Genomic DNA, 12,313 nt, shown 5'->3' on the forward strand with positions numbered 1-12,313 from the left:
TTTTAGGGAGTGTTTGAAAACTCAAGAAACCATGTGACAGGCAAAATACATATTTACATTATGGAGAGCCTGAAATGTTTAAATCTCTTTAAAAAGTTTCATATATACACAACATACAACTTACATATTTTAGGGAGTGTCTGACATGTTCCACTCACTTAATAAAGTCTACAAAATCCATATATTTTAGAGAGTGTCTGACATAGAAATGAAAAGTAATTGGGATTGTCCACACTTTTTACTGTACTGGTGTTTATATACCCCCTTAATGGTATATATACTGGCGTGATGTCAGTGTTCGTATCTTCAGCATGGTGAAGACAGAGCCCTGCAGCAGGCAAAGCCACAGAGTGTCCAGTATATATATATATATACACTGGACACTCTGTGGCTTTGCCTGCTGCATATATATATATATATATATATATATTATACATAAAGCCAAGTCTTTTTGGTCAGTCCTCTGTAGCTGAGGAGTAATCTGTTGGACTGCTGCTGCTGTTTGAGTTTTCTGCCTCATCAGCTCGAAACATGAGGTAGTTCAGGCCCTCACTGCTGAGTACGTGGGTCAGTCCTGTTCCCAAACCCTCGTCTGCATCTACGCCTCTACACTCCTCTTCTTCTGCAAGACAAACACACAGAAGATATGAGGGTTTAGGCCTTTAGGAGTGTTAGTACTTACCTATTTCAGCATTAAAGCAACAATATGTAGCAATTTAACCATAAAACAGGGACTGGAACAGGGGGAGAATAGCGTCTCCGTCATTCCCACTCCGGGCCGGAGCGCTGCTGCTGCTACTGCACTATGGAGGTTTGGTGGTGGAGCTGCAGGAGGAGAACCTCTCTCCAGAACTGCTGCTGTGTAACACTGCAGAACCCATAGAGTCATATTAGTGTAAAATCCTGTAGTGTTACTCTACCGCCTCTACAGCCCACATGCTGCTCCACCTTCAGATCAAGCTTCTGGAGCTTCTCTCAGCTTGTCCAGAAATGCATGTGTACAGCACGTCCTTTAGAAGTGTCTCAAAGCACAAGTTCCACTTCCAAACAGTAGGGGGAACTGAGGAGTAAGACATGTCAATTCTTGCATAATGCTGCTTTAAGATGGGCATCTAAAAGATATGATCATCACCCTCCGATTTCCCATCCAGCACATTCTGCTTACTCATCTATAAATACCCAACTGCCTCCAACACTGAAGTGTCAGTGGAGTCTCACCGTCTTCTGTGTAGGCCTGGTTCACGTGGCCAGTTTTCCCATTCGGGCTGAATGTCTCAGTCTCTCTCAGTTTATTGAGAGTCGTATGAAGGCAGCGGAAGCTCGGCCTCTCTCTGGGCTGCTTCCTCCAGCACTCCAACATCACGCTATAACTGAGGGTGTCAAACATACAGTTTTAAGAAGGCTGCAGAGTCACAACTTATATATATACTTATATACATACATATATATATATATATACATTATATGGACAAAAGTATTGGGACACCTGCTTGTTCTTTGTTTCTTCTGGAATCAAGGGCATTAAAAAGAGCTGATCCTGCTTTTGTTGGAGTAACTGTCTCTACTGTCCAGAGAAGAAGAAGGGTTTCCACTAGATTCTGCAGGAACACTTAAGTGGTTACATAACATGGCTTATCACCATTACTTCCTTACTTACCCTGCATTTTTAAATGGCTATATATTTATGGACACCCCTTCTAATAAATGCATTCAGCTACTTCATGTTGCATCCATTGCTGCTGACACAGATGTGGAAATGCACGCACAAAGTCTGTCTAGTCCCTGTAGAGAAGAAGTACTGCCAATAGAATAGGACTCTCTGGAGCAGATCAACATCATGACCCTATTGGCACCATGCTGCCTAATGCCAGGAGTGGGCTAGAGGGGTATAAAGACCCCCAGTATTGAGGAGAACTGTGTTCTCTGGAATGATGGATGTTGGAGCTCCATCCAGTACATCTGAATGGGATGGGTTGGGGATGACCTCACTAACGCGCTTGTCGATGTATGCAGTCAAATCTTCACAGCAATGGTCCTCCAAAATCTAGTAGAAAGTCTTTTTCTCTGGACAGTAGAGACAGTTACTCCAACAGAAGCAGAATCAGCTCTTTTAATACTCTTGATTTCAGAAGAAACAATGAATGAGCAAATGTCCCAATACTTTTGTCCACATTGTCTATATCTACTGTATGGTACGTACAGACTCTGTGGACACTCAGCAGGTGCAGGTAGTCGTCCTCCTACATTAACATGGTGTAGGACCTCCTGGTTGGAGAAAGCAGGATATGGCTGCTTCCCCAATGTCATGATCTCCCACAGGAGCACCCCGAACGCCCTGGCATCCACACACACACACACACACACACACACACACACACACACACACACACACACATACGACACAACATATTAACATCAGAATAAGAGAAATATATAAAAGCTAAATTTCTGCTATGGTTGGAAAACAGGGTGTGTGCTCACCACACATCAGAGTGCTTGTCGAAGATGCCATCTGTCAGACTCTCGGGGGGCATCCAGCGGACAGGCAGAAGACCCTCTCCTCTCTTCCGGTAGTAATCGCTCTTATAGACGTCCCGGGCCAACCCAAAGTCTCCGATCTTAACCACCCGATCAGGATCGCTGTATCCTCTCACTGAAACCAGGCAGTTCCTCGCAGCAAGATCCCTGCAGAAGAGAAATCAACTACTGCACATTGCTAGAACCAATCAATCAATACAATAGATATAGATAGATATAGATGTAGATATGTCAAATAAAAAAATAAATTATGGACTAATAAATTCATTTAATAATGTATACAGAGACCATAAGATAAGTCAAATATTATGTAGATATGTCAAACTAAAAAATAAATATAAAAATAAACTCATTTAATAATTTTAAATGTATACAGAGATCATAAGATAAGTAAAAAATTATGTAGATATGTCAAATAAAAAAATAAAAATAAACTAATTTAATAATTTAAAATGTATACAGAGATCATAAGATAAGTAACAACTATGTAGATGTCAAATGAAAAAAAAACAAATACAAAAATAAACTAATTTAATATTTTAAAATGTACACAGAGGTCATAAGTAAAAAAAATATGTAAATATGCCAAATTAAAAAAATAATATAAAAATAAACTCATTTAATAATGTACAATGTATACAGAGATCATAAGATTAGTAAAATATTACATATTTTGTTTCCTTTTTTTTTTTTTTTTAATATTCCCTCCCAATTTTTCCCCGGTAGCCAATTACCCAACCTGCTCCTTAGCACTCTCCCCCTATCACATGTAATGCTTCTGACACTGGGAGGATGAGGACTGACACATGCCTCCTCTGACACATGTGCAACCAGCCACCGCCTCTTTTCCAACTATCACTGGCAACCAACACGCTGGCTACCCAACTCTGATGCATCGGCCAGCAGATGCCTGTGTCGTCCAGCATCACACTGAAGTGATATGTGGAGAGAGAGCGCGCCATCTACCCAGCTGGTGAGATCAAGGCCAGTTGTGCTCTCTCTGGCTCAGGCCGCCGATGGCAGGCAGCATGAACGAGCACAATGCTGTGCAACTGAGCAGGAACACTGTATGTGTCTGATGGACCTAATCTAATCATTCACAGAAATTGGTCTATTCAAAACTCGGACATAATGTAAATATGTAAAACAGTGTAAAACAACTGTCAGATTCACACTATGTCTCGTATATTAGAGGTTTGCTTGACGGTGATGATATATGGTTTATGTGTGGGCACACATTCATACCTGTGAACGAAATGGAGCTTCTCTAAATAAACACACCCTTTGGTCACATCCAAACTGATATCCAGAAGGCTGGTCAGGCCCAGAAGCTGTCCACGGTTCTGTAACAGCGAGGAGGAGTTTAACAGTTATTCAGTTATTCAGATCAGATGATTTAATGTATTATTAAAATTTAATAAGCAAAATTATTTTTTTTTAATAAGCAATATTATTATTTCATATATATTTTTAACTTCTGCATCTCAGTGTGGTCAACAATTCATACTGAGTTGAACCTCAAAAACACCAGTAAATGAGCTGCAGCTGAAACTGATTCAATCCTGTATAAGATGTTTATGGCTGTGGCTCCGCCCCTTATTTTGTTTACTGTCTATAGAGAGTATGCACTGACGTCACATTCCCGCTGGGACACACCCCCTTTAGTCGGACTGAGCGTGAAACGACCAAACAGGGATTGAAACAGGTGATTATCTGCTCAGGTTAAGGCAGCTAGACTCGACACTGACCCATCCTAATTACCAAAGAACCAACGGTCAATCTATGTGTAGCCAGGATCGTCCAGCTAACTGAGGCTCGAATCAAATCACCTCCGTTTAGAAGAGAAGTCCTTGTATCTGAGAGAGCGCAGAGTCGAGGGAAGGTCTTAGGAGTGTTTTCCACTGTTTTCAGTAACAGTTAGTCGACTGGCTCATCCAGGATTGCTAGCTTTTCTTCTTGCTTGACCTTAGCATGTCGCTAAATTCATTTCCCATCTGTTTTCAGAGCTTGACTTTACTAAACAGTGAGCTCCCACATGTTTCAGTGCAGTTGTTTCTCTTCTATTCTGTAAAAATAAGCTCTGAACTGCTGAATCTGTTTAAACAGTCAGTTTTTGTGTTAGCGGCATTCACACTGACGCTAACGCTGTCGCTCAGTATGTCTTTTAGCCGCTCAGTGGGCGTGGCCGCAGTAATCTCCAGGTTAGAGCGCCTCTATCACATGACATCCCCAAAACTTTGAACAATAGAGTGCAGAGGCCACACTGGGATTCGACCTTATGACCTCCTCACAGTTGATAAGCAGCAGTTAGACCGTAGGGCCGGTCTAGAGCTGTGGAATTACACTGCATAGTAAAATTACCTTCCCTTCTTTCTCAGACTCAGAAACGCACACAGCTTCACAGCTCTAGAGTGAAGCGACTGTCTAACTGCCTGCTCGTCAAGAGACTCAGGAGATCATAAGTTCAAACCCAAGCAACACCTCTGTGCTCTTCCTGTAGATAGGAATAAGCAAGTGAACAGATTGAGGGGGCGGAGCCACAGCTGCTACAGTCAGTCAGTTTCAGCTGCAGCTCATTTACAGATGTAAAAGTTTGAAGAAAGCATGCTGTAATAGAGGAGGGTGAGGCTGCAGGTTCGACTGTGTGCTTCTCGGTAGAGTGTGATGTGTGCTGAGTGTTACTCACGTTGGTGGGCCGAGCCCCTCTCAGGTAAGAGCGCAGATCTCCACCCTCCATCAGCTCCAGGATGATGTAATGTGGCTCATTCAGCACACACACACCCAGCAGACGCAGGATGTTGGGGTGGTTAAACTGACTGAACACACACACACACACACACACACACACACACACACACACATAAACACACACACACACACATGAACACACACACGGCAAAAAGGGTACTTTACACATAAGCCATGTTTAGCTAGTGAGAAAGACTTTCCTCTTACCTCATCAAATGAGCCTCTTTCAGAAACTCAACTTTCTCCTGATCACTGGCATGTTTCCGCAGCGTCTGAAAAGAGTTAACATATTTAACACCTCAATCACCTCACTACTCACTTACTAACATTAAGGCTTGTTAGTTAATCATTCAATATACAATATGATTCAGTATCCACTATGAATTCAGTATCCACTATTAATTCAGTATCCACTATGAATTATTCAGTATCTGCTATCAATTATTTAGTATCTACTACAAATAATTCAGTATCTATTTTGAATTATTCAGTATCCTCAATGAAGTATTCAATATCTACTTTGAATGATTCAGTACCTACTATGAATTATTCAGTATTTACTATGAATTATTCAGTATTTACTATGAATTATTCAGTATCCACTATGAATTATTTAGTATCTACTTTGAATGATTCAGTATCTACTATGAATTATTCAGTATCCACTATGACATATTCAGTATCCACTATGAATTATTTTAAATCCACTATGAATTATTTAGTATCTACTATGACATATTCAGTATCCACTATGAATTATTTAAAATCCACTATGAATTATCCAGTATCTACTATCACTAATTCAGTATCCACTATGAATTATTCAGTATCCACTATGAATTATTCAGTATCCACTATGAATTATTCAGTATCTACTATGAATTATTCAGTATCCACTATGAATTATTCAGTATCTACTATGAATTGTTCAGTACCTACTATGAATTGTTTAGCATCCATTATGAATTATTAAATATGTACTATTACTTATTCAATATTCATTATAAATGACTTAATATCCACTATGAATTATTCAGTATCTAATCTATTAAAACACAGGTAGGTTTACCTTGACAGCCACTCTTTGCTCAGGTGTGACGTCACTGATGTGGATTCCTACAGTAACTCCCTCATAAACCTCTCCGAAAGCTCCGCTGCCCAACAGCTTCAGCAGCTTCAGACATTCACGTGGAAACACGGGCAGAGACTCCATCTCCTTATGGATCGGCAGCAAACTGAAACAAGATCAAACCAAATAAAAACGATCAATAAAAATCCTGTTTTAAATATTTAATATTCACTATTTGGTGACTGAAGTTGTGATCATTCCTGTTCACCTGACAGCGTAGCAGGCGTTCCCCAGTCCCACTAAACCCCTGATATTTTCCAGTTCTCTGTCCTGATGGAATAAACTGCTCTGACTGTTGAACTCATTTGCTTTTGTCCTGCGTCGTCTGGAGAAAACTTCAAAATGAGATGCATTAATGTTTTATTTTTACATATTTTACCCAAGATTCTACTTAACACATTTCAGATATTCTGTTATTTACATTACATTAATGCTTATTAAATGACCCTGAACTCACTGAATGCTCCAACGATGATGATGACCACTGTGAGAACGCTGATGATGGCACTTAATATGATCAACTGCTGATTGTCTTCTGCAGGAGTGTCTGCTGGGAGATGAGGGACATCTTTAGACAAACTGTGTACAGCTATATGTTTATAAACTGCTCATGGAATAATGGGTAGTGTAGCACACACTACACTAAAACTACATTGGAGGTGGCCACTTTATCAGAAACCTCTTTCATATAGCTCCACCTTGCTGGTTTACAGATATAGACTGTAGATCATCTGCTGCTGTACAGTTTGTGTTAGACATTCTCTAGACCTTCATCAGGGGTCAGTTTCTGACCACAGAGCCATTGGCTAGACAAGTTTGAGATCTGGGCCCAATCTCAATCTAGCAGTGATACTGATGATGTTAAATAACATTAATATCCAGATGTGTCATATTTAATAAGTGTTGACTTACATGGCTTATTTTTTCCTATACATACTGAATAAATATTCTGAATATTATAATGAATTATAGTATTTAAATGTAATTGGTACAAGATATTGTATATTGCTATTGTAAATGACAAACACTAGAGTAAAGGAAATATGAATGATTAACAGTTACAATTAACAATGAATTATGAGCCTAAAGGATAAGGTTTGTTTCCTTGACGTACTGAAAAACAATACTACTAAAAATATAATTTAGTGTGCAATTTATTATATTTAAACATGAAAAAGTTATTATTGTATGTTATCATTGTATATACATTAGCATAAGTAATGAATAATATATTAGTAAAATTGAATTATGACCATATACGTTTTTATGACCAGTTTTTGTTTCCTTGACATGCAGAGTAAAACTAGCTCTAAATATCTTATAATATTTATAAAATTTAGAAATGCACTGTGCACATTAATGTTATACAGTATATACTGTATGTAGAACAACAATGATTATGATGACTAATTATTTCGCTATTTAATACAGTAGTTAGCAAATAATATGACCCAATAACAATAATAATAATAATGAATTAATAAAGTAATTATGAGCCTAAACATCACCTTTTGGATCTCTGTATTACAATAACAATAACAATAACAATTACTGCAGGTCTTACCTCGGACTGGTGTCAGAAGCAGCTGGGATGTTGAGTCACCTCTGCCCCAGTATGTAAACGGAGTTATTGTGATATTAAACCTGGTATTGGGCTTAAATGTGGTCACTTCTATAACAGGTACAGAGAAGGTGTTAAAGGGATGACAATATCTCGTAGAGGAAATCTGTGGGAAACCAGATTTCAGATTATTTACAAACAACACAGAAGAAAGTGTCCACCATAATCTACCACTGGTTTCCTCACTCTTTACCACACCACATAAAGTTCTAATTACATTAATATCCAGTATGAATCTGTAATAGCATTAATATTGAGTATTAAGATAAGATAATCCTTTATTAGTCCCGAAGTGGAAGTAGTATGAAGCTCTAATAATATTAATATCCAGTATGAAGCTCTAATAATATTAATATCCGGTATGAAGTTCTAATAACATTAATATCCAGTATGAAGCTCTAATAACATTAATATCCAAAATGAAGTTCTATTAACATTAATATCCAGTATGAAGCTCTAATAACATTAATATCCAAAATGAAGTTCTAATAACATTAATATCCAGTCTGAAGTTCTATTAACATTAATATCCAGTATGAAGCTCTAATAGCATTAATATCCAGTATGAAGCTCTAATAGCATTAATATCCAGTATGAAACTCTAATAACATTAATATCCAGTATGAAGATCTAATAGCATTAATATCCAGTATGAAGTTCTAATAATATTAATATCCAGTATGAAGCTCTAATAATATTAATATCCAGTATGAAGTTCTAATAACATTAATATCCAGTATGAAACTCTAATAACATTAATATCCAGTATGAAGCTTTAATAACATTAATATCCTGTATGAAGCTCTAATAGCATTAATATCCAGTATGAAGTTCTAATAACATTAATATCCAGTATGAAGCTCTAATAGCATTAATATCCAGTATGAAGCTCTAATAACATTAATATCCAGTATGAAGCTCTAATAACATTAATATCCTGTATGAAGCTCTAATAACATTAATATCCAGTATGAAGCTCTAATAGCATTAATATCCAGTATGAAGTTCTAATAGCATTAATATCCAGTATGAAGCTCTAATAACATTATTATCCAGTATGAAGCTCTATTAACATTAATATCCAGTATGAAGCTCTAATAACATTAATATCCAGTATGAAGCTCTAATAGCATTAATATCCAGTATGAAGTTCTAATAATATTAATATCCAGTATGAAGCTCTAATAACATTAATATCCAGTATGAAGCTCTAATAACATTAATATCCAGTATGAAGCTCTAATAATATTAATATCCAGTATGGAGCTCTAATAACATTAATATCCTGTATGAAGCTCTAATAACATTAATATCCAGTATGAAACTCTAATAACATTAATATCCAGTATGAAGCTCTAATAACATTAATATCCAGTATGAAACTCTAATAATATTAATATCCAGTATGAAGTTCTAATAATATTAATATCCAGTATGAAGCTCTAATAACATTAATATCCAGTATGAAGCTCTAATAACATTAATATCCAGTATGAAGCTCTAATAATATTAATATCCAGTATGGAGCTCTAATAACATTAATATCCAGTATGAAGCTCTAATAACATTAATATCCAGTATGAAGCTCTAATAATATTAATATCCAGTATGGAGCTCTAATAACATTAATATCCTGTATGAAGCTCTAATAACATTAATATCCAGTATGAAGCTCTAATAACATTAATATCCAGTATGAAGATCTAATAGCATTAATATCCAGTATGAAGTTCTAATAATATTAATATCCAGTATGAAGCTCTAATAATATTAATATCCAGTATGAAGTTCTAATAACATTAATATCCAGTATGAAACTCTAATAACATTAATATCCAGTATGAAGCTTTAATAACATTAATATCCTGTATGAAGCTCTAATAACATTAATATCCAGTATGAAGCTCTAATAACATTAATATCCAGTATGAAGTTCTAATAACATTCATATCCAGTATGAAGCTCTAATATCATTCATATCCAGTATGAAGCTCTAATATCATTAATATCCAGTATGAGGCTCTAATAACATTAATATCCTGTATGAAGCTCTAATAACATTAATATCCAGTATGAAGCTCTAATAGCATTAATATCCAGTATGAAGTTCTAATAGCATTAATATCCAGTATGAAGCTCTAATAACATTATTATCCAGTATGAAGCTCTATTAACATTAATATCCAGTATGAAGCTCTAATAACATTAATATCCAGTATGAAGCTCTAATAACATTAATATCCTGTATGAAGCTCTAATAACATTAATATCCAGTATGAAGCTCTAATAACATTAATATCCTGTATGAAGCTCTAATAACATTAATATCCTGTATGAAGCTCTAATAACATTAATATCCAGTATGAAGTTCTAATAGCATTAATATCCAGTATGAAGTTCTAATAGCATTAATATCCAGTATGAAGTTGTCTCATATGTTTTAAAAATAAAGAAATTCACCTTCTGTATTTCTGTATCGTGCAGCTGTATGTCAGTAGAGATTACACAGTAGAGCACCGTGCCGAGCTCAACACTGCTGGGCTCCCACAGGATTTTAAACCCTGTGTGGTTTCCTTCCAAGCGGATAGACGGCTTTGAAACTGCAGGCGGGATCACCAGAGGAGGAGACACGAATCCTTCTAAAAACACAGCGTTCATAAAAACAATTTACATTAATTAATATGAGAATAACAGACCACTGAAACATGTATAATAAAAATGTGAACTTAAACCATCGCTGGCAAAAATGCTGTAATTATATAAAAATATATGAATTATTTCTCATAGAGCTCCTGGAAATTGCCTGAAATGTGCATGTTGTTCCACTCTCTGGCCACTTTATTAGAAACACCTACCTTGTGCTTCCACTCTCTGGCCACTTTATTAGAAACACCTACCTTGTGCTTCCACTCTCTGGCCACTTTATTAGAAACACCTACCTTGCACTTCCACTCACTGGCCACTTTATTAGAAACACCTACCTTGTGCTTCCACTCTCTGGCCACTTTATTAGAAACACCTACCTTGTGCTTCCACTCACTGGCCACTTTATTAGAAACGCCTACCTTGCGCTTCCACTCACTGGCCACTTTATTAGAAACCCCTACCTTGTGCTTCCACTCACTGGCCACTTTATTAGAAACCCTGACCTTGTGCTTCCACTCACTGGCCACTTTATTAGAAACCCTGACCTTACGCTTCCACTCACTGGCCACTTTATTAGAAACCCCTACCTTGTGCTTCCACTCACTGGCCACTTTATTAGAAACACCTACCTTGTGCTTCCACTCACTGGCCACTTTATTAGAAACACCTACCTTGCGCTTCCACTCACTGGCCACTTTATTAGAAACCCCTACCTTGTGCTTCCACTCACTGGCCACTTTATTAGAAACCCCTACCTTGTGCTTCCACTCACTGGCCACTTTATTAGAAACCCCTACCTTGTGCTTCCACTAACTGGCCACTTTATTAGAAACACCTACCTTGTGCTTCCACTCACTGGCCACTTTATTAGAAACCCCTACCTTGTGCTTCCACTCACTGGCCACTTTATTAAAAACCCTGACCTTACGCTTCCACTCACTGGCCACTTTATTAGAAACGTCATCCTTGTGCTTCCACTCACTGGCCAATTTATTAGAACCCCCACCGTGTGCTTCCTCCTGGAAATTGCCTGAAGTGTCCTCATTTTGTCACATGACTGTATGATAATGGAAGCAGATTGTATAAGAGGGGAAAAGCTCAGGCCATGGACATGGAAGGTAGACTTGGGGCTCGATAGGGAGGAGATAAGGCTTCCGGCATGTTCCTTCTCCCAAACTACACATTAACGGATTACTGTGTGTCATTTATTACAGGATATACGATAGGTATGGGACTGTGTGTGAACAGCAGACCCACTGACCCCTTCAGAACTGACCTGGCAGAGGTTTGAGGCTGTGCTGCAGTAGACTGAATGCTGTCAGGGTGTTATTTGGAGACATTAACACAGTCCTGTTTTGATCCACCTCTTGGATTCTCAGCTCGCCATCTTCCCCCAACCACACGAGCCGTCCGCTGTAGTAGGCCAGCTGCTGGTTCAGCACTTGAGATGAGCTCCATCTCACAAACAGCGACACTCTGGAGGCCTGAGATCTGCAGAGAAGATTAGACATTTCATCAGACATCACCTGCAGTCTAGTCGGTCAGCCAGGACATGTTTGGTGTCTGACGTCTGCTTCTTTGGTTCTGCACTAGAAGCTTATACCCCACCAATTAGCACAGCGCTGAACGCA

At 37.8% G+C, this 12,313-nt stretch overlaps 1 protein-coding gene across 2 annotated transcripts in view; it reads right to left on the minus strand.

The window, feature by feature from the left end:
• Positions 1 to 384: 384 nt before the first annotated feature.
• Positions 385 to 12,313, minus strand: part of ros1 (c-ros oncogene 1, receptor tyrosine kinase) — a 29,803-nt gene continuing 17,874 nt past the window's right edge. Inside the window, exons 16-28 of one of the 2 annotated variants that reach the window (XM_072690236.1) lie at positions 11,959 to 12,173; positions 10,497 to 10,675; positions 7,980 to 8,142; positions 6,873 to 6,962; positions 6,624 to 6,750; positions 6,356 to 6,521; positions 5,494 to 5,558; positions 5,225 to 5,354; positions 3,784 to 3,881; positions 2,482 to 2,685; positions 2,201 to 2,335; positions 1,219 to 1,370; positions 385 to 622 (exon numbers count right to left, since the gene is read on the minus strand). In XM_072690236.1, the coding sequence (XP_072546337.1) occupies positions 456 to 622; positions 1,219 to 1,370; positions 2,201 to 2,335; positions 2,482 to 2,685; positions 3,784 to 3,881; positions 5,225 to 5,354; positions 5,494 to 5,558; positions 6,356 to 6,521; positions 6,624 to 6,750; positions 6,873 to 6,962; positions 7,980 to 8,142; positions 10,497 to 10,675; positions 11,959 to 12,173 (1,891 nt within the window). In that variant the 3' untranslated portion in view covers positions 385 to 455. Of the gene's footprint in view, positions 623 to 1,218; positions 1,371 to 2,200; positions 2,336 to 2,481; positions 2,686 to 3,783; positions 3,882 to 5,224; positions 5,355 to 5,493; positions 5,559 to 6,355; positions 6,522 to 6,623; positions 6,751 to 6,872; positions 6,966 to 7,979; positions 8,143 to 10,496; positions 10,676 to 11,958; positions 12,174 to 12,313 lie in introns of both variants that reach the window. The other variant, XM_072690235.1, reaches the window with a different exon arrangement.

Source organism: Salminus brasiliensis, chromosome 10 (genome assembly GCF_030463535.1).
Source record: "Salminus brasiliensis chromosome 10, fSalBra1.hap2, whole genome shotgun sequence".
NCBI lineage: Eukaryota > Metazoa > Chordata > Actinopteri > Characiformes > Bryconidae > Salminus > Salminus brasiliensis.